The sequence below is a fragment of the Lodderomyces beijingensis genome (genome assembly GCF_963989305.1).
Source record: "Lodderomyces beijingensis strain CBS 14171 genome assembly, chromosome: 6".
NCBI lineage: Eukaryota > Fungi > Ascomycota > Pichiomycetes > Serinales > Debaryomycetaceae > Lodderomyces > Lodderomyces beijingensis.
In genome coordinates this window covers 95,078-122,276 of record NC_089975.1, presented here as the reverse complement: position 1 = coordinate 122,276, position 27,199 = coordinate 95,078, and the positions used below count along the sequence as shown (strand labels likewise).

At 49.2% G+C, this 27,199-nt stretch overlaps 12 protein-coding genes across 12 annotated transcripts; 4 read left to right on the top strand and 8 right to left on the bottom strand. All coding sequences in view use genetic code 12, as the record gives it.

The window, feature by feature from the left end:
• Window positions 1–55: 55 nt before the first annotated feature.
• On the top strand, window positions 56–2,854 carry LODBEIA_P47930 (uncharacterized protein; the record flags this gene model as incomplete). The annotated part of the gene is made up of 1 exon (XM_066975053.1): window positions 56–2,854. The coding sequence occupies one exon, from the start codon at window positions 56–58 to the stop codon at window positions 2,852–2,854; it is 2,799 nt and encodes a 932-aa protein (XP_066831731.1).
• A 161-nt stretch (window positions 2,855–3,015) lies between these two features.
• Window positions 3,016–4,164, top strand: LODBEIA_P47920 (uncharacterized protein; the record flags this gene model as incomplete). The annotated part of the gene is made up of 1 exon (XM_066975052.1): window positions 3,016–4,164. The coding sequence occupies one exon, from the start codon at window positions 3,016–3,018 to the stop codon at window positions 4,162–4,164; it is 1,149 nt and encodes a 382-aa protein (XP_066831730.1).
• Window positions 4,165–4,297: 133 nt separating this feature from the next.
• On the top strand, window positions 4,298–6,478 carry LODBEIA_P47910 (uncharacterized protein; the record flags this gene model as incomplete). Its single annotated transcript, XM_066975051.1, has 1 exon — window positions 4,298–6,478. One exon carries the CDS (start codon window positions 4,298–4,300, stop codon window positions 6,476–6,478), a length of 2,181 nt encoding a protein of 726 aa, XP_066831729.1.
• Window positions 6,479–6,721: 243 nt separating this feature from the next.
• LODBEIA_P47900 (uncharacterized protein) lies at window positions 6,722–8,088 on the bottom strand (the record flags this gene model as incomplete). Its single annotated transcript, XM_066975050.1, has 2 exons — window positions 6,722–8,021; window positions 8,075–8,088. The coding sequence occupies 2 exons, from the start codon at window positions 8,086–8,088 to the stop codon at window positions 6,722–6,724; spliced, it is 1,314 nt and encodes a 437-aa protein (XP_066831728.1).
• Window positions 8,089–12,420: 4,332 nt separating this feature from the next.
• Window positions 12,421–13,335, bottom strand: LODBEIA_P47890 (uncharacterized protein; the record flags this gene model as incomplete). The annotated part of the gene is made up of 1 exon (XM_066975048.1): window positions 12,421–13,335. The coding sequence occupies one exon, from the start codon at window positions 13,333–13,335 to the stop codon at window positions 12,421–12,423; it is 915 nt and encodes a 304-aa protein (XP_066831727.1).
• Window positions 13,336–14,105: 770 nt separating this feature from the next.
• On the bottom strand, window positions 14,106–18,884 carry LODBEIA_P47880 (uncharacterized protein; the record flags this gene model as incomplete). The annotated part of the gene is made up of 1 exon (XM_066975047.1): window positions 14,106–18,884. The coding sequence occupies one exon, from the start codon at window positions 18,882–18,884 to the stop codon at window positions 14,106–14,108; it is 4,779 nt and encodes a 1,592-aa protein (XP_066831726.1).
• A 1,114-nt stretch (window positions 18,885–19,998) lies between these two features.
• Window positions 19,999–20,457, bottom strand: LODBEIA_P47870 (uncharacterized protein; the record flags this gene model as incomplete). The annotated part of the gene is made up of 1 exon (XM_066975046.1): window positions 19,999–20,457. One exon carries the CDS (start codon window positions 20,455–20,457, stop codon window positions 19,999–20,001), a length of 459 nt encoding a protein of 152 aa, XP_066831725.1.
• Window positions 20,458–20,642: 185 nt separating this feature from the next.
• On the top strand, window positions 20,643–20,927 carry LODBEIA_P47860 (uncharacterized protein; the record flags this gene model as incomplete). Its single annotated transcript, XM_066975045.1, has 1 exon — window positions 20,643–20,927. One exon carries the CDS (start codon window positions 20,643–20,645, stop codon window positions 20,925–20,927), a length of 285 nt encoding a protein of 94 aa, XP_066831724.1.
• Window positions 20,928–21,206: 279 nt separating this feature from the next.
• Window positions 21,207–22,460, bottom strand: LODBEIA_P47850 (uncharacterized protein; the record flags this gene model as incomplete). The annotated part of the gene is made up of 1 exon (XM_066975044.1): window positions 21,207–22,460. One exon carries the CDS (start codon window positions 22,458–22,460, stop codon window positions 21,207–21,209), a length of 1,254 nt encoding a protein of 417 aa, XP_066831723.1.
• An 842-nt stretch (window positions 22,461–23,302) lies between these two features.
• On the bottom strand, window positions 23,303–25,396 carry LODBEIA_P47840 (uncharacterized protein; the record flags this gene model as incomplete). Its single annotated transcript, XM_066975043.1, has 1 exon — window positions 23,303–25,396. One exon carries the CDS (start codon window positions 25,394–25,396, stop codon window positions 23,303–23,305), a length of 2,094 nt encoding a protein of 697 aa, XP_066831722.1.
• A 185-nt stretch (window positions 25,397–25,581) lies between these two features.
• Window positions 25,582–26,058, bottom strand: LODBEIA_P47830 (uncharacterized protein; the record flags this gene model as incomplete). The annotated part of the gene is made up of 1 exon (XM_066975042.1): window positions 25,582–26,058. One exon carries the CDS (start codon window positions 26,056–26,058, stop codon window positions 25,582–25,584), a length of 477 nt encoding a protein of 158 aa, XP_066831721.1.
• Window positions 26,059–26,096: 38 nt separating this feature from the next.
• On the bottom strand, window positions 26,097–27,197 carry LODBEIA_P47820 (uncharacterized protein; the record flags this gene model as incomplete). Its single annotated transcript, XM_066975041.1, has 1 exon — window positions 26,097–27,197. One exon carries the CDS (start codon window positions 27,195–27,197, stop codon window positions 26,097–26,099), a length of 1,101 nt encoding a protein of 366 aa, XP_066831720.1.
• Between the last annotated feature and the right edge of the window lie 2 nt (window positions 27,198–27,199).

The window sequence follows — 27,199 nt, the reverse complement described above, 5'->3', positions numbered from 1 at the left end:
ACCGAGATGAAAAAAAAAATTGACCTTTCTCCTCACCACAGTACTAAACCAAGCAATGAGTACAGTGTTTGGGGAAGACCGTGAGCACGACTTTGATGAGGCGGCAGAGGCACCCGGGTTTGAGTTGAGCCAAAACCCACATGCCTGTGCCTACTGTGGAGTCAACACCCCCAACTCGGTGATCAAGTGCAACACGTGCAACAAGTGGTTCTGCAACGACAAGACCAACTCTTCTAGTTCCCACATTGTCACCCACTTGGTAATGTCCCGCCACAACCAAGTCAGCTTGCACGAAGAGTCGGATCTAGGCGACACCACGTTGGAGTGCTACAACTGCGGCAACAAGAACGTGTTTATGTTGGGGTTTGTCTCTGCCAAACAGGAGTCTGTCGTGGTGATCCTCTGCCGTTTGCCCTGCGCACGGTCAAAGGACATCAACTGGGACACGAGCCACTGGCAGTCGCTCATTGAAGACCGGCAGTTTTTGTCGTGGTTGGCGCCGCCCCCGAGCGAGGAGGCGTTGATTGATTCCAGGCAGGTGACCCCGCAGCAGATTTCCAAGTTGGAGGCCCAGTGGCGGTTGAACCGGGATGCGACTATTAACGACGTTGAGAATAACGACGTTGCCGAAGAGCTGGTGTTGCCGATATTGATGCGGTACAACGACGGGTTCCAGTACCAGAGATCGTTTGGCCCGTTGGTGAAATTGGAAGCCGACTACGATAAAAACTTGAAGGAGTCGCAAGCGCTAGAGCATATTCAGGTCAAGTGGGCCTTGGGGTTGAACAACAGACACTTGGCCTCGTTCACGTTGATGACGTTTGAGACCTCCAATTTGAAAGTGGCTGTGGGAGATGAGATTATATTGCGTTATAACGGCAGCCAGAGGGAGCCCTGGGAAGGGCATGGCTTTATCTTGAGGTTGCCCAATTCTTACCAGGAGGAGTTCACATTGGAGTTGAACGCGTCCAAAGTGGCGCCACCAACAAACTTGACCAACGACTTTACTGCCGAGTTTGTGTGGAAAGGCACCTCGTACGACCGGATGCAGCAAGCAATGAAGGACTTTGCCACAGACGAAGAGTCTGTTTCGTCGTACCTCTACCACAAGTTGTTGGGCCACGATGTGGCTCCCGTGGAGTTTGACATTGAGGCCCCGGAGAAATTCTCGCACCCAAAGTTGACCGAGTTGAACATCTCCCAGACCAACGCTGTGAGGTCTGTGTTGCAAAGACCGCTCTCCTTGATACAAGGACCACCGGGGACAGGCAAAACTGTCACCTCCGCCACGATAGTCTACCATTTGTCCCGCTTGAACAAGGAGAAGATCTTGGTTTGCGCGCCTTCAAACGTAGCCGTTGACCACTTGGCCGAGAAGTTGGACTCGTTGGGGTTGCGGGTGGTGCGGTTGACGGCCAAGTCACGCGAGGACGTCGAGAGCTCCGTGAGCCACTTGGCGTTGCACCACATTGTCAACAAATCGGCAAAGGGAGAGTTGAAGAAGTTGATCAAATTGAAAAACGAGGTTGGCGAGTTGTCGGTGGAGGATGCCAAAAACTTTATCAAAAATTTGCGTGCGTCCGAGTTGAAGATATTGAGCAAGGCCGAGGTTGTGTGTTGTACGTGTGTGGGTGCCGCCGACAAGAGACTAGCCCAGTTCAAGTTCAGAACAGTGTTGATAGATGAGAGCACGCAGGCTTCCGAGCCGGAGGTGTTGATCCCCATAGTCAAAGGAGCCAAGCAGGTGATTCTCGTTGGCGACCACCAGCAGTTGGGGCCTGTTATCTTGGACCGAAAAGCCGCCGATGCCGGGCTAAAGCAGTCCCTATTTGAGCGATTGGTCTTTCTCGGACACGTTCCGATTCGGTTGGAAGTGCAGTACAGAATGCACCCGTGCTTGTCCGAGTTCCCCAGCAACATGTTTTACGAAGGCTCACTCCAAAACGGAGTCACTAGCCAGGACCGGTTGGTGGAGGAGGCGATGTTCCCCTGGCCCGTGTTGGACACCCCGATGATGTTCTGGGCCAATTACGGCCGTGAGGAGTTGAGCGGCAGCGGCAACTCGTACTTGAACCGAGTCGAGGCGATGAACGTGGAGCGGATCATCACGCGGTTGTTCAAGGACGGGATCAGGCCGGAGCAGATCGGGGTGATCACTCCCTACGAGGGCCAAAGGGCGTACTTGGTGCAGTTCATGTCCATCAACTCGACAATCTTGGACAAGCGGCATGAGTATCTTGAAGTGGAGATTACTAGTGTCGACGCGTTCCAAGGGCGGGAGAAGGACTTTATCATCTTGAGCTGTGTTCGCGCCAACGACTCGCAAAGCATTGGGTTCTTGAGCGATCCGCGGAGGTTGAACGTGGCGCTCACCAGGGCCAAGTACGGGTTGTTGGTGTTGGGGAACCCACGCGCATTGTCGCGCAACAAGCTATGGAACCACTTGTTGATCCATTTCCGCGAAAAGGGGTGCTTGGTCGATGGACCGTTGGACAACTTGCAGCTTTCCATGGTGCAGCTAAACAATTACGCTGCGCGAGGCACCACCAAAGGGCCAAAGAGGAACCCGCTTGGCGCTCCATCGACGGCATTCTCGACCGCCACTTTTGACGGCGGCAGCATGGCCAATGAAGGGTCTGACGTGCAACGCCAGCAGAAGGTTAGGGACGAGTTGTGGCCCGCGTTGGCCAACCAGTCAAACTACTACAACGGCGACAACTCCATCAGCGCCAATTTCTACAGCAAGTTGCACAAGATTGATAAAAAGTACGAAGGTGCGAGATACAGCGGGGAGAATATCGAGGACGACATCCGGAGCATCACCAGCTCGTTTGCCGCGGGATTGAACTTTTAAATGACCCATGTAGGTGTATAAACTCTGGTGTCACATGGTAGCACACAAAGTCAAAACAAAGCAAACGAGTGACGACAAAAATCAAGACACATCCTGAACCAACGACTCTACACCTCTTTTTCACGACACTAGGATTGACAAGTTTTTCCCACGTTAAAGACATGTCTCCATCAGGTCATAAAAAATACGACTCGCAGCACCGCGGTGGCAAAGTTGACTCGAGCGAGTCCAGCAACCATGAGCACTCTTCCATCGACTACCAGGGTTTAGCCGCAGAGTCCGCTGCGGCCACAGCCTCCGCCGCGGTTGCAGCCGCCGGCAAGAGACAGCACCTGATGGGCTCGGAGGTTGACCCCGTGACCATGTCGCAGGCCCTTGCCCATATCAACAACATGAAGAACCCGCACCGGATGAAATTGTCTGGCGAAGACGTCAAGTTGATTCTCTATCTCATAGTTGAGACCAAGCCGTTCAAGTACGTTGGCAACAGGTCGCTCAGCCAGACCAAAAAGTGGGAGATTATCCAGAACAAGTACTACGACATCAAGTTCAGAGAGCAGAACAACACCAACTTCATTGTCCCCACCGTGCGCACGTTGCAGCGCCAGTTGGTGGCCGCGATCAGGAAGGCCGAGGCGCTTCGAAGCAAAGAGGCTGCCAATGGCATCGACTTGCTGCCCCACGTGATCCCCGAGACCTTGTCCGAGATCGACAGCGACGAGTACTACAACTTCCACCATGTCACGCCAGAGAGCCCCCAAGAGGCGATGGAGCGCGCGTTGCTCGACCTTCACGAGTTGAGCGACAAGATCAAGCAGTTGAAGCTAGAGAGCAGTAACATTGTCAGGAGCAGCTTCCAACCGAGGGGTAAGTCCTCCCCCGCGGCGACGAGGCTCCTTGAGGACAGCGGCAGCGTTTCGGAGCTAGTGGAAACATACAGTACTTCAGCCGCGTCGCATTTGGAAGAGATACTGTCGCTAGTCTTGGACCAAGTTGACAGCTTAAAGAGCGACGTTGCGGCCGGAGGCGATGCCGCTCTCGGCAAAGCCATTGGCTTATTGGAGTCCGTATTCTCCCACGCCAACGACGTTCGACTGGCCATGAGAAAGGACAACGAGCTGGTGAAAAAACAAATCACGAGGATCCTCAATGACCATGCCGAGGCCATTGAACGAATGAAGGAGGAGTTTTCCATAAAACAGCTTGCCTTGACAAAGGAGCTAGTCTCTGTTTTAAAACGGGACTTGGAATCCATGGGGAACGCCCAACTGAGTCTTGAAAAGCTCAATGCTATCAGCGAGATGCTCTGATGGTGTAAGTATTGTTATTTAGTGCAATTGATATTGTAACCGCACACACCATAGAAAAAAATACCCCCCTACCCCCCTAGAATAAATCTGTTGCAAAACTTACAACACTTACAACCACAATCTCCCAAGGGCAATGTTGTTGGTTTTGTTGGCACTATTCATTGTGTATGCCACCGGCTACGAGGCGCAGCCTTTTCATTACAAACCCCCCGTGGAGGCTGCTCTTACCGACGAGGAAATCTGCAAAAGGGCGGTTGCCGAGTTGCACAACGTCGAGGCTGCCACTGATTTAGACGAATGCACCACCTGCAAGACCCGGTTGCAAATAGCCAAGTTCATTGGCTTGACGAGACCGGATTTGGTGCCGCAGATATTCCTCACATGGTGCGTTGAGGCCGGGTATGATGAAGTGCAGTGCCACATGAACTACGGCTACTCGGGCGAGGACTACTCCAGCACCGGGAACGACTTTGCCAAAGTTGCCAGTTTGATGAACCCGTCAGGGTTGGATGGCGACTACTTCTGCTACTACCATGACAAAAAGTGCCACGTCTTGCCCGAGACCCCCAACATCGACATGTCCAACATGTGGCCGCTGAAGCCTAAAAACTATCAGCCACCAGACGGGTGCGGCGAGGTATTCCATGTTTTGCACATCAGCGATGTCAACTTGCAGCTCGACTATACTGTCTTTGCCGAAGCCAACTGCAGCCAAAGCTTGTGCTGCTCGAGCCACTGCAGAAACACCAAAGCCGCCGCGCCGCACGTGAATGAAAACTTGGACACCGGCTATTACGACAGCACCTACCGCAAGAACCATTTCGAAAAGGGCAAGTATTTGGACATCACCAAGGTGAAGAAGCGGACGTGGACTCCAGCGCGGCAGTTTGGCGAGTACACATGCGACACCCCGGCGTTGCTCCTCAACAACACCATGCTGTGCATAAGAGACTTGCACCAAAACCACCTCTCCTTTGAGTTTGCGCTATTCACCGGCGGCACGGTGGACCACTCGGACCGCTGCTACATGAGCAAGGACAAGAACATCAAGTCGCAGGAGACTAGCTACCGGATCATCAAAAAGTACCTCGACAAGATCGATGTCATCCCCACGTTTGGCACGCGGGACATTTTCCCCATGAACCAGCTTCCGCAAAAGCACCTCAGCGAAAACTCCAACTCGTACCAGTGGCAGTTTGACTTTCTCGCGGACTTGTGGCTGGAGTTGGACTGGGTCGACCACGACACCGCGAAGCAGATCCGGTACTCGCAAACGGGGTTCTCGCTCATCACCCTCAAGGGACTCAAGGTTATATCTTTAAACTCAAACGTGTGGAACACAAAGAACTTGTACTGTTTTTGGAACATGTTGGACGTGGACTCCCACGGCATGTGGAAGTTTCTCATTGAGGAGTTGATTGACTCGGAGAGAAACCACCAGCGGGTGTGGATAATCGCGCATCTACCACCGAGTCAGCAAGCGCTTCCCATTTCCACCAAGATCTTCACCTCCATCATTGAGCGGTTCTCGCCAAAAGTCATAGCGGCGATCTTCTTTGGCCACGTTCAAGCAGACACGTTTATGGTCCAGTACGGGTGCGACGGAAGCGACGCCAAGGAGTTGAAAAACGCGGTGAACCACGCCTTGGTGGGACCGCTGGTGAGCCCATACTCTGGCTATAACCCCGCGTGGAAGTACTATGCAGTGGACGAAAAGAGCTTTAGCATTGTCAACTCATTCACCTACTACACGCCCTTGGACAAGTCGTTCTACAATGACGGCGCCGAGCCCAACTGGGAGTTTGCCTACTCCGCCAGGGACTTGTACGACCCCGAGTTGAAGTGGCCGCTGGACTGGACCCTCAACACCGAGTGGTGGCACCACGTGGCGGAGGATATTGGTAACTCTCCCGAGACCGAGTTGTTGTACCAACGGTTGGAGACGCGGTGGTTTTCAGAGGCGGTGTTGGACAACACCAGTTATTGCAAAGTGACCAGTTTCTCCGTCGAGGCAAGGAAGCAGTGCATGGTTACCGATGATCAGGATGATTACATCAAACCCACGTGTCAAACCGACTATGTTCCGTTGATCCATGTCAAGAACCAAGAGGTGGAGTATGTGGAGGCCGACATGGAGGAAGACTTTGAAGCGCAAAAGCAGGCTGTAGGATATGCTCGGAACTGGGAGGAGAAAAATAACAACACAGAGAGTACAACCCCGCAGCCCCAGCGCAAGAAACAGCAAGGAAAGTCGATCCATCTTGCACACAACTGGAACCACGTCAACTATGTAGGAGATATTCCGCCATTATAGGCGGAGAGCGAAATCTTTATTAGCTAGTATAACTTTGTTTAGTATCTGCATTATGTTATAAATAAAAGCAAGCATGGTGCTAAAAAGTGACCGAAAAGCAAGTGAGTCCATTCATAGCCAGATGAGTGGAACCAAGAATACCGAAATAAGATTGCGAAACCGAATGAGTCAATGGGAAAAAAAAACAAGTGGATATATCAGGAACTGAAACTAGGGGTAAATGCAGGAGAGCAAAGGCCAGCTTCACTCTATAATCGGACAGAATGCGCCCATTTCAAACTCATTAAATGCGGTGGAAGCAGCAATCGAGACGGGGTACGACTGGTACTGCAGTGGCTGCTCAGTGGTGGCGGAGCCAGTGAGGAACTCTTCGAAGCCGCATGATAACTCTACGCATGGTGGTTGGAAGCTAAACTGGTTAAACACCGGTTTGGCGAGTTCATCTTCGGAGTAGGTTGTAGCTGGGGTGTATGATTCGGGGTTTTGGGCGATGCCGGGGGCAAAGCTCATCGAGAGCTGGTCGTTGAGCATCATAAAGTCGTCCAAGCTCACGTTTGAGTCGACGTTTTGCATCGTTGTTGACGTGTACAGTGGCGCTTCGGGAAGCTGTTGTTGTTGGATGTTGGTTGTGGATGGGATGTATGGCAAACTCATACACCTGTGCGCTTGCACTTGTTTCTTATGCTGTGGCTTCCTTACAGATGCCTCGGAGGATGACCTGCTGTGCTTTGGTTTTGGCTGGTACGATTTGAATTGCAACTGGCCTGCAGTTGGAGAAGATGCGCATTGTCGAGGTCTTTTCTGGTTAAAGTCTGGCTCCTGTATTGGCGAGTGTAGTTGCTGCTGCTGCTGCTGCTGCGGGAATTGAGGTTGTGATTGCAATGCTGGCGTCGAGTGGAACAACACCGGCTGAGCTTGTCTTTGCTGCTGTTCAAGCAACTGGCGTTGCAACTGCTGGATTTGTTGTTGTTGCTGCATCATGGTTTGCTGGTATCCGTATAAAAGGTCGTTGTTGTTTTGGTGGGCAAATGGTTGTGGTGCAGGCTGGTCCCAGTCGATTCCCAAGTTCATAATCCCCAACCCCAAGTCGGGGCTGGTGGAAGCAGAAGCAGTAGGAGGTGCATCGAAATTGGGCAATGTGGACAAGTCAAAGAGCGAGTCTTCCAAGGATAAAGTAGGCGAAGGCAACTGCAAGTTGGCAGCCGGGGACGGGTTTGCTTCCGGTTGCGCCTTGCTCTTGACAGGGACGGCCTTGTCGGCTTCTTGCTGCTCCACGTCGTCTGACTTGATAGGGGAGAGATCAACAAAGACAAAGTCCTTGGGCTTACCCGGTTTGTTCTTCGGCCTCCTCAATGGCGGTCTTCTCAAGGTAAACTTTGCAGCAGCAGCAGCTATTTTCAACGAGTTGTTGAGACACTCGATCGACGTCTGCAGCAGGTGCCTCGACGAGTGTGAGTCTGTGGATGAGGACTTTGAGTGAGACGCTGAGGGAGTTCTCTTGACTCTCCAGAGCTTCTTACCGTTAGCTGGAGGTAATACGTTGCTATAGCGGGTTAGTAAGAGTTGATGATGTCTGAGTAGCAGTTTCAAACATACGCGTTAATGTTCATATCGGTGTAGGGGTATCGGTTGATGGAGGTGTTGCTGAACCAACGAGAGAGGTAAGAAAGAGCAGGATATGTTTTCCAATATATACTCAACTCCAGGGACTCCCGAATAGTACTATTCGCGGACCGCCCACTAGGCAAGTCAATTGAGGATGGTTCTTGTGGTGAAGATTTCGAGCGTATCTCGACACTTGCGATATTGTGTCACCATGCACCCAGGGCAAGAAAATAGCCAAACTAAAAATAAAAATAGAAAAAAAAAAAAAGAATTTAATTTTCGTGGGCCCTTTTTTCAACACCCACAAGAGGGTCAAATTAACCCAATCGACCTTAAAAATTTTCTGCGCACCATTTGCTGTAATGGCACACTGGGGTTTGACTAAATAGGCAAAAGGCATGTGGAATGGGCTGAAAATATAACTCGCTTTACTTGATTATAGCCTGTTTGGGTAATTGCTTTCTGTGTATATGGCGTACATGACCCCCCGGCCCCAATCAAGCAGGAAAATCAATAAACGAAAGAGGGCTCCCCCTTGCTAATGACGGAGGAGCAACCCTGGTGTTAATTAGACGCATCGGGCGAGGGGTAGTGGAAATAACATCGCGAATTTGCTTGCCTAGTTAGTCGAGCTTTTGACAATAGCGTGTGTTAATGAGGTGATCTATGGGGGGGGTTGTCGGTCATTGATGTTCACCCGAGGCGCCGGCCAGTTGACTCAGTGGAGCTGCCTCTTGAAACTCACCTGTCTTTACGAGCCGGGGTGGTTGATGGCGCGGAAAATAATTTACGAAAATAATACACCGTCCCTTGCCCGTTGCTTGAGGTTCCCCGACAAACTTTTTTGCAACCATTGCGTCACTTTATTTTTTCCCTTTCCATTTTGAAGTTAAACCGTTTGCCAGTTGGCATTTTGCGGCATGTGGTAGCTCCCGAGTATAGTGGATATTAAGCTTTTAAGGCGGTTGCTGCCGAGTTGTGGGGGTGGATGAGGGGGCCCTAATTTAAGCAGCGGATCAAGGCGGAAGGGGACGCGGAAGTATGAACCCTGAGATCAAGGGGATGACTTGGGGAGACTGTGTGATCACGAGAGTGCAATGAGGAGGGGCATTGGCGCGGGACAAGTTGTTCTTGGAAGGACTCTGGTGGTGGTGGGCATTCCGCAAGTGATACTAAATGGGACGGTGGTGCGGCATGCTTCTACAGAACAAGGGAATGTCAAATAATATTATTTTGAAAAAAAGCTGTCACTTATTGATGAGGGGGAGAGCCCTCACATTATGTCTGCCTGCGGACCGAGCCCGTATTTCTTTACAAACAAGAATTCCAGAGTGTTCCTTGGACGGAGACTTGACTTCACGGGTTTACCCTCTGGTAGACTTTCGCGCACATACCAAGCTGGATCCCATATTATTTACCTCTAGCACGGACTAAGCAATGTTAATTGGACTTCCTGAAAAGGAAACTTTCGCTCATCCATGCTGTGCGTATTAAAAAATTAGAAAAGGAAGCATCCAAGGCCTTCGACAATAAGAGGGAGGGGGAAGAGTGTAAGCCACACGTTTTCTCCAGCAATTCAAGTTGCAGATCCTCGATTTTGTATGTCCGCGGTTCGACCCCACTTGATTTAGTGCCAATACTACTTGGAAGCTAGGCTCGCCAATTTAAGCTTTCACTGTCGTTTTCCCTCCTAATAGATCGCCCCGCCACCACAAGAGGCCTCAATCCAGAATCCTTGAGGGTTTAAAGTTCACCTTGGGGTTCAAGTGTGGAATTGTGTACAACGCTGGTGGCACCCTCGTTTCTAATAGCAAATCTCTGGTGTCTCCTCACTGTTTACAAATGGTGAAGTAAAATAAGCACTAACCGTGGGGAGGTTTGAAATCGAGAAACCCGCTTTTTAATCATTTGCGGCCTATTGTTCTGGATATGAAGTGCAGCAATATAAAGTACAAGTGGGTGATTTTCAACAATCGGACGTAGGCATCTGGTAGCTGGCGAGGAGCAGTCGCAGTATTTACATTTCCTATCTAGTCACTCTCGGCCTAATTAGGCCGTTTTATTTACTGCAGACAACATTGGCCGTTTTGCAGCAATTGCAGCTAAAACCACTTGCTACGTGAATTTACAAAATTTTACTTTTCCATGGGATGGGATGAGTCTCGGGTCGACTGCTTCAAGTGGTTGGAACAACGATATTTACAGTGGAGGTGCTTAAGCAGCACATTAGGATGTGCCCAGCAGAGCTCACGAATGGAACCAATCAGATCTCCCTAGTTTTACCTCCCTAGAGCTCTAGCGCGTGGAGACTATTTCAGAAGGACTGAAACGTTTGCTCTAAAACGTTGTGGGGCCAGGGATAAGAAACAGTGCAGGAGCCTATCTAGTCAAGATCTAAGTAGGCTCAGCGACGCAAATTTCCGGCAATCTTAGCAATTCCAGGAATGCTCTTGACTAGTTAGGCACAGGCTTTAATTGCTTTGGGGAAGGAGATAAAACCTTTGCAAACCTACCCTGTTGCTAGCGGGGCAAGCCAGAGTCTGAGCGAGGGGTAACGGGTTCAGCGGATTCAAGAAAATAGACCTCGTGGAAGGTCTCTAGCGATTGTTTGCGCCCCACTTTGAAAGGAGAAGCACAAACTGAGGAATTGCTTTGACGCAAGCGCTCTTCCTTGAACAAAAGGTGAACCAATTGCGGAAAGTGTCTTCTCGCCATCGTGGTCGTCTCTCTCTCCAGTCCTGTGTTCTCTAGAAAGCATCCCTAGTGAAACAAGAGTTGAGATTTTGATGGCATTTGTAAATATCTCGTCATGCACATCATTAGCTGTGCCCTTCTTTTTTCATTGACTAAACAGTTTTAGCATGCCGTCACGATACATGACGGTTATGAACCATTAGCGATTGGCAAGAGAGAATGTTTTACTCCACTTTCCTATTCAGTCATCTATTCACTTGCTCAGTTTTTGACGATGGTACATGATAGTACGCGTCTCAGAGCAATAGTGGTTGTGGAAGGTCAACCAAATTGCTACTTTGCACTCGTCGCTTAGGAGATAACCTTGGAAACGATTGTGTCGGAGTTTCGAGAGAGTTCGAAACCATCGTACTGCTTTGAACAAGGGATGGTTGGTTCTGGACAACTCCAACGGTGCTTTGTGCTGTGTGCCGATCGATCCACAATCCTCTTGACCGATCAGCAGAGGCTTATTGGTGAGGGTCAGACATAAGTCTTGGTGCGTACCACCATGTTTGCAAGTGCTCGGCAGTGGTTTCAAAAATTTGTTGGGATTGTAAAGTGCGGAACTGTTTGAGATTGAGATGAGCAAAGGCAACATCACTTGCGGAACCTCCTTGCTCGTGGTGACACCAAAGTCCGGGTCAAACTCTTTCAAAATCCAGTAAAGGTGCGCAAGCACTGAATCAGGGAACATATGTTTCAAAGCTCAGGCATTATCACCAACAGTCGTCGGTGTTGCGTTCACGAGGGGTAAGTTTTAGACTCGGAGATACGTCCTTCTCGAAGAGAGAGCGGGGCGGATGGGGGAGTTGTAAAAAGAGCACACTCAAGAGATGAGGGGAGCCGCTCATGATCTGCGGTGGGGCATGCTACGACAAGCGCATTCTGCAAAGGCCATCTTGAAAAGCTCCCCGACAATTACAAAAGTGAGGGTTACCCCACACACGGTTGTTGGAAAAGACAATCAATAACTGCCCCTATTTCTTGTTATTCAAACGTTTAAACAACGTGAAACAGAGTCGACACTACCCCCGTTTGACGCGTTAATGGACAAGTGGAACAAAATAACCTCACACTGGGAAAAAGATGTTTCCTGAAGAGTTTTAACAACGCCCAGAGTTGAGTGTGCGCGCACGTGACTTCACAGTAAACCAGTGGTAGCCATGAAAACGAAACTGGAACATTTCATAGTGACGAAAACATGGCTTTTCTCTCCTCTATTGACACTATATAATTGAGCTTCATCTGCTCACTCAGTTGTCTGCTCAGCATCAAGGCCCAATTTCACAACCAATTCTACCTGACAACTTACATCACCAGAGGAAGTCATGCTTTATGAAATTTCTTCCGGTACAGGCCCTATCTTTGAAAATTTACGGAGCAAGAGCAGCCACCATCAATGAGAGTCTACTAACTCACGTGACAACCTTATTGTTTGGCTACGTGACACCTTCATTGACTCGGGAATAGAGGTTATTTGCCATGACTTTGTGTCCATCGGCATTAACGTTTCGCTTGACACCTCTCGCGTGAACCATCCAAGGCTTTTCAGAGTTTCCACTGGCTTATAGAAATCAGTATTCTATCTAACTATATAAAATTTACTTGAACTTCTTTCCAAACATGATAACTTGCAATTGATCGTACAAGGAAATGACACCGGCACCGGCAACACCTCTCAAGATGTTAGCACCGCAGCCCTTGAAAAGAGACTTGACACCTTCAGCGGCAATAACCTTTCTAGCACAGTCGAGAGCACCGTTGTACTTGACGGCTTGACCTGAGGTCATCATCATACGTCTTCTAACGGTATCCAATGGGTACGAAGCAGTAGAGGCACCGGTGGTGACGGCCCAACCCAAGAGGAACGAGGCCAAGAACGAGCCTTGCAATGGACCAACCAAGACAACTGGTTTCAACGAATCGTAGAGACCAAAGTAGAGACCTCTGTAGACAATGATACCAACAACGGAAGGACCGAAACCTCTGTAAAGACCGGCAATACCGTCGGAAGCCAAGGTCTTCTTGTAAACATCAATCAAACCGTTAAACTCTCTACCTTTACCGTCGCCTTTAGCAGACTTGGCGTCGTTGGCCAACCTGGTTCTGGCATAGTCCAAGGAGTAGACAAAGGCCAACGAAGTGGCACCGGCCAAACCACCAGAGGCCAAGTTACCTGCAAACCAGGTCCAGTAACCCTCATCTTTCTTGAAACCAAACATGGCCTTGAACTTGTCCTTGAAAGCAAAGTTCAAAGCTTGTGTTGGGAAGTATCTGATAACATTGGCGGTGTTACCTCTCCAAAAGGCAATGAGACCTTCATCTGCGGCCGTTCTTCTGAAACAGTCCCCGATACCAGTGTATGGGTGGGACAATCTACCTTGCTTCAACATCTCATCTTGATTCTGAATCAACAACTTGACTCTCTCAATTGGTGCTGCGGCAGTCTTGGAGATTGCGGCGGAGACACCTCCCATAAGGAAATCGACTAAGAAGTTACTCTTTTCAGCTGCCATTGTAGTATTGAATATGTAAACGGGGTTGCTTGGGTGAAATAAAAGGGGAGAAAAAAAAGAAGAGTGTGTAAAAAAGAGGAACAGGAATCAGGAAAAGTTTTCGACATTTTATAAGGAAAAACTTTTTCTCTTTCAGAAACTGCAATAGAGTTGAGCGAATAATTTTCTGATAAAAAGTTTTTTATTTTTGTATATTTCTGTTTTTTTTTATGCAACAACGGTGTTATTGGTGTCGTTTGAGTCGGGAGGTCATGCTGGATAATGTGAATACTATGCCAATGATGATGGATCAACCACCAACGGCTTAACGAGGAGGACTCCCGACTCAAAGACCCGTGTTGTTGGCACTTTTGTAGCTAGAGCTGGCGCCGTGACACACGACTTTCTGGTTATCGCGGTGATTTACGGAATAAAAAAAAATTCATGTAGGAACTGACAATGCACGGTTTTTATTGGCCAATTAGTGCCACCTATATAGAGGGAGAGAAAATTGTTAGACCTGGGCCAACGCAACGGCTCGGTACTGGTGACTCCCTCCCCATCCTATGTGTCCCTGCTGACCCCTCCAAGCAGCGCACATCCCAATGCCAATGCCAGTGCCCAATTGAACCTCACTTCATTCGCTCACTTTCTCCCCATTCCCATCGCTCGATTTTGTGGTATTTTCCACCTGAAAAATTTGAGCCAAAGAGCCAGTGCGCCTCGACACGCGCCATTAATCTTTTCTCGCTCCATCTCATCAACTGTTAGTTTTCTATAATCTACACTGTCTATCTATTTCTCTCGCTAATCATTGAAATGCGTCTCTGGTTTTCATCAAATACCTCCATTTGGATGGTTTCCGTCAGCAAGTCGGAGTGGTGGCGGAAGCTCTTGCTTTTCCTTCGCATTTGAGCGAGGAACCCCGGTGGTGGCGTGTGCGGCGTCGTGGCCTGGTTGCTCATGTCGACCCTATCGTCGGAGACGCGATGGTCCATGCTCATCCGGTTGACCACTGCGCTTGAGTAGGCGCTGATCTTTGGCCTATCGGGGTCTGTTGGGTCATAGTTGGCAGGGTACGGGTCGAAATCGCCTCTTTGCACGCACTCCCTGATGATGTCTTCGTCCTTGGGAAAGTACAATTTCTGTAAAATGTCATAGAAGAACCTTGGAAGTAGGCACACCAAGATTCCAATGAAGATGACCGCCCAGAACGCGGTCATGCCAAACACTTGCGCCGCCGCCTTGTAGAACTCCTGCGACGAGTACTCCGACGACGACCAGAGCCCCGTCCAGATAAACACAATGAGGATCGAGATGCCAATGATTAGCGAGCTGAGCCAGTCCCACCGACGTTGGTGGAAAAGCAAGTACAAGTTGCAACTTGTGCATGCAATGACTGTAACAGGCACCCCGACCCAGAACCTATGGTCGACCGGTTTCCCGTTCTCCCCAGGAAACAGCGTCTTGTACATCAAGTAAGGGAAAAAGAAGGAAATGGCACTCTGGTATATTCCGTCAAGACAGTAAATGTAAAACTTTAAATCGCTCATTTCGTTTCTCAAAATACCCGAGCGGTATAGTTGCGGCACAAGGAGACTCACTTTTGCGCTCACGTCTTGGTCAAAGATGCCCATGAAGATGACGGGAAGCGACGTGAATGCCAAGTTGTAGAACATGAGATAGGTAAACTCAAACAAGTACGTCCCGTCAAAGTCGCAGTAGATCCCGTACCAGAACAAGGCTATGTTGAAGATGATGTTTTTGTAGAAGAACGACGGGATCATTTCGCTGAAGCGTTTGTAGGACCACCGGCCGTGGGTGAGCAACAACCGCGCGAGGAACCGAAACTGGCCAAACGCATAATCAGAGGACATCACCGCTTGCCGGCCTTCTTCTCCCGCGATCCCCACACCGACATCCGCGGCTTGAATCATGGCCACGTCGTTGGACCCGTCTCCAATCGCCAAGGTCATGACATCCAACGTGTCCTTGACTAGCTTGACCACTGCGGCTTTCTGTGCGGGCGACACCCGGCAGCACAACACGGCTCTGCATTTTTTGCAGAGCAAGAGGAATTTCCGTTTGGTGTCGCGGTTCATCAAGGCAAGCTTTAATGCGTCCCCGTCAATAACCACGCCAAACCGGGCATCTGGAGCAGTGTGATCACCAATGGCAGCCTCTTGCTCGTCGATGGTGCCTTCCATGTTGAAGTGGCGGTTCAAGTAAAAGCTGATAACATTGTCGATGATTTGCGCCTCGGCGTTGCCAAAGCCTAGCTCGAGGCCCATCTTTTCTGTTTCCTCGCTAGAATAAGCAGTTTTGATCACGAGCAAGTCCATCTCGTTGCCCAATAAATTACACGAAAAGCCAATGTTGATCGCAGTCTCGACCTTGTCGCCAGTCAAGACCCACAACTTGATCCCGGCCTCGGCCAATAACGAGATGGCATCGGGGACCCCATCTTGTAACCGGTCTTCAATCGCGGTACCCCCAAGCAACACCAACTCCTGCTCGATAGCGTCCGCCACTTGTTCCATCTTGCCCTCTCTATCCTCCAACGAGGACGCCGCCACCTGGTGCCGTTTGTTCCACTCGGTGTACTGCTCCCACGTCAACTCTCGCTCGGCAATGCACAATGTCCGCAACCCCTCCGTGGCGTACTCCTCAAGGTCCCTAGCAGTGGCCTCGAGCATCTCCGGGTCGTTCTCGGTCTTGGACAACCGCTCATAAATAATGCTATCTGCACCTTTGCAGAGCAACAACGCCCTGGGCGGGTCACTCGGTATCTTGATAATAGTGCTCATTCTCTTTCTTGTGGAGTTAAACTCCAACGTGTTCAACACCTGGTACTCCTTGCACGTGCCAAACTCGTCCACCAAAAAGCCCTTTTTCGTGGTGCCTTTGAAATTGAACCCCAAGGAGCGGGCAGTGCCCACTAGCGCGGCCTCATCGGGGGATTGCGCTTTCAACACCAACTTGTGCGGGTTCTTTTCGCTCTGCTCGGCCAAGACCGAGTGGCACAATGCCAACGCCAACATGAAATGGTAGCCAGCCTCCTGTTGGTCTTCACCCGCAGCACCCAAGAGATCGTCAACAAACTTCAGCGAAACAAACGTGATTTCGTCATCGTAGGTGGTGCTTTTGAGCAACCCGCGCAACTTGTCAACCATCTCCACTTTATCCTCTGCAATCATCGCACGTTCATGCGCTGCCTCGGCTTCAACATCCACACCTTGACGTTTTCTCAACCCTGCCAACGCCTCTGTATACGCACGGCCATACGAGACACCGTTTATCGTACACTTTTTAAACTCCATCACGTTTTGCGTCAATGTCCCCGTCTTGTCACTAAATATATACTCAATCTGGCCCAAGTCGTCACTAATGGACCACGATTTCGGGGTGCACGGGAAATCCAACTTTGGATAGTACATCCCCACGTCGGAGTATATGAAAAACGCCTGCGCCGTTTTAATAATTTCAATGGTGATGTACAACGAGATGGGAACCAATGACTGGTACAATATCACCGCGACAAAGAACCCCACGAGCCCGTTGAGCGCGGGGGTGCCCGCAATGGTGCCAAACTCAAAGTAGTCCCGCGACGTCCCTGTTTTCCTATAATACAACCCATTGACTAAGCCCGAGACGAAACAAATGATAAACAACAAGAGAAAGTTCAACAAGACATAGTAGTTCAACTCCTTGGACATGCGCGATTGCTTTGTTGGCGTGACCCCGGCGTTGAGCATGATCTTGGTGTCGTCTCCGGTAAACACCACTATCCCAATAACCCATTTGGTGTTTCTCAAAGAGCATCCACGTAGAAGCAAGTTGTTGATAGTGACGGGCTCCTCTAGTGGGTGCCCGTTGCGAGCAGTGTATTTCAAGTTGCCCTCGTATGAGTAGAGGTTTGCATGCGGGCCCTCTGAGTCAATTTGGAACGACTTGTCGATCAAGTCGTCGGCTTTGGTGATTTTGTCATCGACTGAAGAGTACTTTAATGCTTGTTTGACCTTGAGGTTTGTCTCCCCATCGAGGTTCTTTGTCTCGACAAAGCAACAGTTGTCGTCGTCACTCGTGGATAGAATCACCACATCGGCGGGGACCTCGTCGTTGTTGTAGATACGCAAGAGGTCCCCCACTCTGACATCTTTCCAGCACTTGCGAACAAATTTTAGAGTCTTTGGTTGTGCCTGTCCCGAGGACCGTGGTTTGTGAAACGATTGTCGAATGGTTTCGCCAAACGGATCAATCGAGTTTCGCGGAGTGACAACATCACTTTCAAACGACTTTCGTGCTTCTCCCTCCTGGATGTTGTTTTCACGGTTGTGCTTTTCCCTCGCTCTATTCGCCCTTCCTTCCTTTGTGAGGCTGCTCTTCAGTGCTCCCCAGAACTTGACCAACAACTTTGTGTTCCACTTTTTGAACCTCCTCCAGAGAGACACTTTTTCATCATTCACGTTTCGGTTTTCATAGTGGTAGTCCGAGTCATGCACTTGTTCCAAAATATGCGTATGCTGGTTGTTCACTTCCAAGTCCGTGATTGTCCTCCTGGAGTCCTCTACGGCGTCCTTTATCGCGGTGATAATGACAATGACAATCAACGGCACCGCCGCCATTGACGGTGAGGGGACACCAAAGATCTGGAACGCACCCAAGATAATCAACGCAAGGAAATAAATATTGGCAATGTTGTGGAAAAACTGGTTGAATATGTTTTTCGGTAAGAACGTGAGTGGGGTGTACTTTGTCGTTCTGATCTTGTTCCTGGGGTAGTTGGTGTTTGGCTTGCCCGTCTCCATGTCTGTAAACTGTTCAGGGAGCTCTCTGTTGAACACCACTGTGCGCTTCTCCAGCTTTCTGTTTTTAGAATCCCCTTCCGGCGCGTCTTTGTTGCTGTCAGAGTCCGAGTCACGGTGGTGGAGCTCGGGGAAGTCAATCGAGTGAGTGTTTGGTTTCCTGATGGACTTGATCCTCCCTTTCAACAGTCGGTGGTGGTGCCCCTTGTCGTTGCGGTGTGGATGTAGTATCTTGTTCAAGGTCCTGGACCGGCCCACGCCTGTTTTGGCCAGATCGGGTCTCCCGTTTTTGTCTCTGAACGTGCCCCACCGGTGTCTTCTGGTGGCCAAGTCTTCATGCAGTCCCGACACCTCTGCTGTGTTTTCAGCTTCCTCCGCCTTGGGTTTCTGGTACACTTCATCCTCCAATATCACGTCGTCCAAAAAGGGAGACTTTGGCGATTTGGAAAACCGGTGCTTTGACGGGGAAACCGACGACGAAGACGACGACGAGGGGGGTGTTTGGTTGGACCCCAATTGAAACTTCAAACGAGAGCTTTTCCCGTTGTCGAATGAGTCTGCGGCAAGCTTTGGCGTGGGTGGCATGGAATCATCAGAGTATGAGTCGTGGTTGGCCAGGCTGGCCGAGCCGTGGTACGACAAACGGCCCTTGTCAAAGTGCGCTTCCAACGGTGATTTCAAGATTGAGCCATCATCGTCTTCCAACTCGGCGCTGTGATCACTAAAGGGACTCGTCTGTGCCCTGCTTTTATCACGACTCACCATGGTGCTGTAATTCTACTCAATGGGTCTGCGGTATTTTCGCAATCTTTCCATCCGATCCGGATCTTAGGTGAGATCTGGCAGTGAAAAGATACCAGTAGGTGAATGTGAAGCAGCGCGTTTGACTTTCGAAAGTCAACCTCAGCAATACAAACAACAGATCTTGGATTCACCGGTTTGGTTGTAAAAAAAAAAGCCAGGCCCTTGACCTTTTTCAGAGAAACACGATTCTTTTAATAAAGCCCGAAATATAAAATATTAAAAGAAAAAAAAAAAAAGATTAAAATTTCATTACGGGTTGACATGATTACGGGGTTTGACTGAGAGACCCCCTTCCTCTTGTCAGCCATCTTACTACCTGGCCTTCAGGCGCTTTTCAGTCTACCAGAGCAGTTGCTTTTGCTTAGTGGATGGTCCTTGACTGCACATCGCCTGCCCGTGAAGTAGCAAGGGGGCTGCGTGGTGTGGGCATCTGACCAACGTCATTTCTAACCGGGAACCTGCGGCACGAAGAGTTCGCTTTTCCTTTTCTTTTTTTTTTTTTTTTATTGCCGCTTTCTCTTTCGGTCAATATCAAAACTGCATTCGTGGAAATTCCGTTTTCACCAGGATATGCGGTGTTTATACTGAGACCATAGCATCGGGACAATAGCTAGGTTATGGGATCTGTATGTGATCACGACCATAAGTGGACTGTCTTGTTCTCATTGGTGGAGTTAACCACCACAAAAGAGTCCGAGATTCTCTATTTTCTTTTTGTTTTTTTTTTTCAAGAATGTTCGGGATCGGTTAGTTCAGATTCGGGGCTGGGAGCAACGGCCGTGTTTGGTTAACAAACGACGCGTTGGGTTGAGTTTGTTCTCCATCACCTGGATACATTTACCCTCGACAGGCCTGTGGTGGCCACCCGAATATGAGGTTGTAAACAAGCCCTGCGAAGCAGACCCGCCAGATCTCAAAATCTTATTGTTGAGACTACTATTAATAGGTGAACTTACTCGTAGCAGTATACGGTACAACGACTAGTTCTGTCCACACACATATGATAAAAGATCATCATTCATTATCTAAAAAAAAAAAAAACCCTCTGGTGTAGTTCCCATGCCTTGTAAACAGCTCATTCCTTTCTCGTCGCGTATTTGGCAGTCCATTCCTTTGCCACTTCGACGGCCTTCTTTTCGTCCCGCTTCCAGTCTTCGGCAACATCATTCGCCAAAGGGTCGTCCGGGTTTGGTGCGCCCAACAAGGCCTGTATGCTCAACAAGATGGTTCTGATCTGCAATGCCGGCGACCAGTTGTCCTTGAGCACGTCTAAACATATTCTCCCCAACTTGTCGATATTGGGATGGTAGATCTTGGTCAAAAAGCGCACTTTTGGGGCACACATGGGGTAGTCGTCAGGTAAATAGAGCTCGAGGTGGAACACTCCTTCAGCGTAGGGGGACTGGCTCGGCCCGTCGATTGTCACTTCAAAGTATCGAAGGTTGTCTTCGCTTGGCGTCGCGGTGATCCCCGGGACTGGGTCACTTACTAACCGCTCGGTCTCCTTGAGGATTCGTTTGGGAAGTGCAGCCATTAATTAGTGTGGAGGCTGTAAAATTGGGTGTCAAAAAAGACACCAGTGGTTGGTGATTTTCCCTCTCTGTTATCACCTTGCTCGCCCTCGTTTGTACAAAGTCGTGCAAGCGCTGTCAAAATCGGCCAATAGGTCAAGAGTGAAGATTTCCCTCGAAGCTGTTGCTAGCCCCACTCACGTCACTAATGAGGCAAAGCATGGGTCAGGGGTCGCCAATGTCCCACAAGTTTATCGTGGGCACCATCGCAGTACTTGTTGGAGTCTATGCCGCGCACAAAGTTGGCTCTGATTTCCAGTTTGTCAAATACGAACCACACTCTCCCGAGGAAGTCGAGCGCAGGCAAAGGGAGAAAGTCCCAGTCAAGATGACTGTTCTGGACTCTGCAACTTTAGAGCTAACTCCGGAGGCAAAGTCGAGGATACAAAAGAAGATGCAACAGGAGCAGCGAGGCCAGAATGAGCGAGATTGAGTCAACTGGGTATGGTTTACTTGGCACTGGCAATGCGTGAGCTGACACTGTAGCACCAGAATGAGACTGAAGGGAAAAGAGAGAACAATTGCAATGGTCTGTCCCCATTAAACCAGCGGTAGCTGTGTAAAAGTCTTTATTCTCACGCATCCTTCTCCTAAGGGGCGCGATATCATGGTGCTGAGTCAGAATGGGATAGTGATACTTTTTATAGCATTTTCGCAACAAAATTTGCCAAAATACTTTCACATGTAAATGACATCTCCTCTATACACTAACCTATCCACTTCGAAAATTCATGTACAACAAGTTGTACTCATTTTTCAAATCGTACACCGCCTTTTCATTCCTTTTGTAGCCCAATTCCTTCAAGATCAAGTCGCACCCAACCAACTGCTTTCCAGTCAAGTGCTGCTCATCCGAAATCTCCTCAATCAAGGTCAAGGAAAACTTCTTTGGCTTGAAAATCTTCAACACTTTGGTCAAGACTGTGATCACGTCCACTGTTTCGTTAAAGGGGTAGTTGGTTTCAAACGACGCGTAGCTCCAGCCCGACTCGGGAGTTATGTGGAGCGTGTAGTAGTACCCACCGGCAACGTTGGAACAGATGGAGTTGGAAGAGTAGCCACAGGGAGTAAATGCAAAGGCATCGTTGATGAACTCAAAATTGGCGCTAGCCTGGAGGCAGTTGTCGTCAGTCTTGCAATCCATGCAGTCCTCGTCTTCGGAAACGTCCGACAACGAAGGCGAAGGCAAATGAGTATTGACCCTTGGCGATTGGAAAACCGTGTCCAACTCTGTCTCCATCATGGTTTCCCAGCCTAGCTCGTGTCCCAAATCATCCTGCTCGCCAATATCGTCACCTGGTTTTCTCGAGTAGATAAACTTGGACGCACACTCCGGGTCCAACTCAGTCATCAATATTTCAAAAGTCTGGTCTGCGCTGCTGCCAGCCAGAGGGTGGTCTTGCTCTTCTCCTCCTACATAAAGATACCAATGGTCGTCGCTGTCAAAGTTGCCCACGACGTAGGACTTGCCCAAGCTAAAGTGCTGGTTCAACAACGACACCTCGTGTTTCCAGTCCTTGTGCACGTGGATCTGTTTCTCGGGGAACATGAAAGATCTTCTTGAGTAGAAGACTCGGTAGATTTCCTTGCTGCCCATTGCGCAGATGGACTGCGCCATTGTGAACAACTCCTCCAAGCATGCTAGCGTAGTGGTGGTACCGCACGTTTTCAAGATCAACTTGTGTGGGAACACAAACAACGACGATTCACTCAACAAGTACGCGTCCATGTACCTGGACGATTTCATGGACAAGATCTTGCAGCTGACCAAGTCCAACATCTTGGCCCAAGACTCTCTCGCGATAGAGCGCAAACCTCCCACTGGTGCGCTCTCGGGCAAGACACTCTCCGACTTCCAAAACCAAATCTCCAACAACTTTTCTGGACCTTCAAAGGCAAACGTGGAGTCTAAGTTGATCGATAGTTCATGGTCGACAAACGGTTCGGGGCAAGCAGGAGTGGCCATAGCGAAACTTACTCTTGTGGGGTTCGCTTATTGAAACGGAGAAGTAGCAAGAAACGTTCCAATTGGTAAACTGTGGAGGTGGGTTGCTTTTTTGATGTCAGCGGTGTTTCTCAGGTAAGAATTTGAACGACACGATCGGCGTAGGTGTGATTGTAAGAGTTGCACTTGCTCTGGTAGTACTTTATATTTTCGGCGTTACCCGGGCTCGATCAATCTATTGATAAAAAATAGGCTTTTTCGTAGTGGTTTCTTTGGCATATAAGCACTTTTCACGGAGACTTCAACAAGGACTCAAAAAGACTTTGTTTTTGAAATCGACTTGAAGTAACAGCTCCTGTTTTGTTTGACACGAGACGACGATGGCTTGAAAAGTCTTTTTCGCTGCAAAATTTATGAAAGGGACGATGCGGCCTGTGCTGAGTTCTAACCAGGAGCTCTCTATTATTCAATACTAAAACTCGGACGAAAAGATAAACGGGGGGAGTTTTGGTGATTGCTTTGGGGATGAATGGGTGAATTGGTTGTAAAAAAAAAAAGAAGAAAAATCTCAGCTCTATTATTGCGCAACGTTACTGCAGGCGTGGTGAAAAAAAAAAAAAAAAAAAAAAACAGAGAAAAAGTGACTCTATTCTGCGCAGTGGTGGTAACAGCAAAGCTGCGTACAACGTGAACGGGACAAGGGCAAACACACTGCACAGGGTGATCTTAAGAAATTGCTCTGTTGCACAATGGACGAGTTTGCAAACGCCACCAGCCTCAATGGTCGCACGACCGTTATCTCCATTGGCCTCAAAAGGAAACAAGAATACTCTATTTCATTGGTTACACTGCATCTGTTTAATCTAAACACTTGCCACGATTTCGCTTGCATTTCGCAACACCTCAACCATTCTAATACACTCTTTTCTCTTCTGCACAGTGAGTTCATTCTCCTTGACCAAGTCGGGCAACTCAGGGTTGCTGTACATTTTCTCCAACAACTCCTTCTGGATCTCGTCCTTGGACTTGTTGATCAATTTCAACATGATCGCCTTGGGGACGATGTCAGCGACTGTTCTCTTGACAATATTATAGTACGATGAGATCAACAATTTGATCACTTCTGTCTCCATGGTTTCTCTCTCGGTCATTGTACCCGTTGCTCTCAACACCGGTGGCGGGGCCTCCATCTGCTGCAATCTCTTTTTGTTCTTGGAAGAGAAAAAGCCACCAAAGAATCCATTTGATGACTCCTCCGGCCTGGCAGAGTTTGCTGGGTGTTGTGGGTGTTGTGGTTGTTGTTGTTGTTGTTGCTGCTGTGGCACCGGTTTCCCAGTCTTTGGATCAACTTGCACTTGAGGCTTTGGGTGGAACTTCTCCTCTACAAACGCCATAGCTTGGGTTCCGGTCAACAAGTCAGGGTGTGCTGTGTTGACATACGTTTCCTCGGACTTGATCAAGTCAGTGACAAACTCATTTGTTGGCACCAACGCTTCTCTTAGGTACTGGATGAAATGGTTGGACAACTGTTCCTTCAACGCAGGGTATCTAGTGTATTGCGGTTGGTTAATGATTTGCGACAAGATGCGAACCAACTCGTCAAAGATCAAATTGATGCATCGAATCGATGGCTCCTCCATTCTCTTGATTTGCTGCTTAACCAAAACTGTAAACGCAGCAGTGCCCACAAACAACGACGGAGCCGAACCCGAGGTGTTGTGCAAGATTGTTCTGATATCGGCGTCTCTGATCTGGTCAAACGGGTCCAACGCATTGATCCCGTTTTTGTAGATTTCATGAAACACAAACGAGATCCGCGCGCCGCCGCTCAACTCTTGCGAGCTCAACTCCTTCGACTCACCATCCAAGATCCCCGTGTAGTCCTTGGTAAAGTTTGTAATCATGCTCAACGCAATGGACGCGGGCGACTCTGCCATCTCGGGTCCCAACAAACTCAACTCGTTCAGGTACTTTTTCAACGAGTGCTCAATCTTCATTTTGATATCCGGCAACGTGCTCTTGATGTGGTGGAGCAAGATGCCGTTCAATTTCTTGGCAAGATAGGGCGTGCCGCAGAACTGGGCCTTGGCTCTGTAGGAAGGGTGGTTTTCAAAGAAATTGGCCTCATTAGCCAACGCTTGTCGAATGGTCTTTTTCGTTTCAATGTCCTTTTGCCCTCTGTTGATGACTGGCACATAGCCAAATCTCAACGGAATCACCCTTCCAGCCAAGATATCAATAACGTCGGTGCCTTGGTCCATCAAGTCGACTTTGGTCAAGACACCAATAGTACGCGAGCCCTCAGGGTCAACCTCCCTGGCCAACTTCAACCCGTCCGAGTTGGCCAAATCCGTGTTTGCCGCGTTTACCGACAAGATGATGGCGTTGGGCTTGGAAATAAACTTCATAATCATGTCTCTGATTTGCTTCTCAATATCCTTTGGCTGGTCTCCAACGGGCACTTTTGTCAAACCGGGCAAGTCCACCAACGTCAATGTCAACACGTGGGGCGAGTAGATTCTCAAATTGATGGGCACGGGCGAGATACCCAAGTTCTTACCGGTCTTGGCGTCCGTTTCACGCACAATTTCAGTCCTGATGTCTTCAAAGTTGTAAAACTTTTTACCTGGGAGATGCAAAAACTCCCCCCACTCGTCAGGGTTGTCTTCCTTCTGCCCGCCGCCTTCATTCGCTTCGATATCGAGTAGCTCTTGTTTGTTTTTAGGGGTGGCTCTTCTATTGGTCAACTGCAAAACCAACGGTCTTCTAGTGACAATACCCGTGCCTCGTGGAAGAAAGTCTCTCCCTACAATGTTCTCCAACACTGAAGATTTGCCCGAGGATTGCGATCCCACAACGGTGATCTGAGGCAAGTCGACTGGTGACTGCGAGCCGCCGCCCAATGGAGCCAAAGCATCCTGCAACTTGTTGATTGTAGCAATCAAGCCCTCATCCATGATTGATAATGGCGGAGTGAGGTTGGACAGTTTTGGAGTAGGGCGATAACAATCTGTATATTAAATATTTACAAGTTGTAGTTTTCATCTTGGTGGCACCGGCAACAAGTTTTTCACCGGTACACACGACCTACAGCTAACGAACACCGTTGACCGATGTGATCTCACGCCGGAAACAACTGGTGTTAGTCCATGACGTATACATTGATCTGCAAGTCTGTATACTTTGCAAGAACTGCTTCGGTGTCTTGCCATGGCACTCCGAATATCCCCGCGTTGATCTTTGGCATGTTGATGACAGCTTTGCCGTTGTCTGTTTCAACGTCGATTGCCTTTAATTGACCAACGAGATCATGCACTGCCTCATCCGTGAGCGCCACAATCTCCTCTGGTGTCTGCTGAAAGTCACTGGTGAACAAACAGGCAATGTAGATCCTATTCTTGTCAAAATCATCACCTTTCAACAACAACGAGGTTCCGAGCAAGTTTCGATTCCCGTGGCAGTATTCGCTGTACTGTTGATTAGCGTGAGGAAACTTGCGTCTAAACACAGCTGCGATCCCGCCGCCCCAGCTTCCGCCAGTGTTGCAAGCGTGTGCTAGTATACACGGTTTACGGGCTGTATGGCTAAACAAGTCGCCCTTGATGTATTTGATTGGCATTCGGAAAATTGAGAGAGAAGAAAAGCAACTGTGGGTTGTTACATTTTTACAAACACTGTTTCTCCGGGGGACACATGCCCCACCCCGTTCCAAAAGAACCCCTTTTCACTGCCGCACCCAAACGCATTTTCAAACACCTGCTCTTGTGCGAGACGTGACCCATACGACGTCTCCTCGTAGCTGCTCTGGAGTGCGAAACAGTCGTGGTATTTCGAAACATCGTGTTGCGGCTGGAACCGGTGCTGGGGAGTCACCATGTAGAACTCTATCAAGTCACCTACACTGGGTTGTGCCTCCGCTGATAGCGCGATTATGTCAGCTTTAGCTCCCCATCCCCCGCCACCTGCAACCACTTTGAATCTATCAACGTGGGTGGTGCCCTGTTTCCTCACCTTGACATACACTTCTGTATCTTTCGACTTGAGGCTCATCAACAGATTGTTCTCTTCTAAAAACTTGGCAGCTGGCTTGTTCTCAACCTGTTTTAGTAAATTACCCACGCATTTTGTAATTTTGAACGACTCGTTCGGGTATAGTGGAGTCCAATGGTCTTCGACAATAGCTCTTGAGTGTCGTGGTATCACGCCATGCGGTAACTCCAAGCTCAACTCACACAAGTGCTGTCCCGAGAGGCCCATTTTCGAGTCAAAGTAAAACAAGGTGATGATTGAACCCGAGGAGAAAACGGTGTTTGCAAGAGTAACCCGTGCCTCCATTTCATTCTTCAACTTGAAACTAACGCTCCCGGTGATGTCCTTCCAGTTTTTTCTCGCAGAGACAGGGTTGATCCCGTCGCTTTCGCGTGGCGGTTTGTTGATGTCGTCTTTTTCCTCAAGTAGCACCGACGTGCCGATTTTCATTTCCTGCTCAAGCCACAACTCACTCACACCGTTCCTACTTGAAAACGGAACCATTGTGTCGATGCCCGCTACAACAACCTGTAGTCTGTTTGTCTGGTGTAGATCGATGGCATCTTGAATGATGTTGGGTAGGCACGTCGGTGTCGAGAAAACTAGCACCGACTTGGGGGTAACGTTGCTTGGAGGAGTTAGTCTAAAGTCAACGGGGTTTACTGTTGTTCGTGCATGGTGCTTGAATGCTGGAGAATGAACGAATCGTGCTAGTTGCTTACGGATCATCT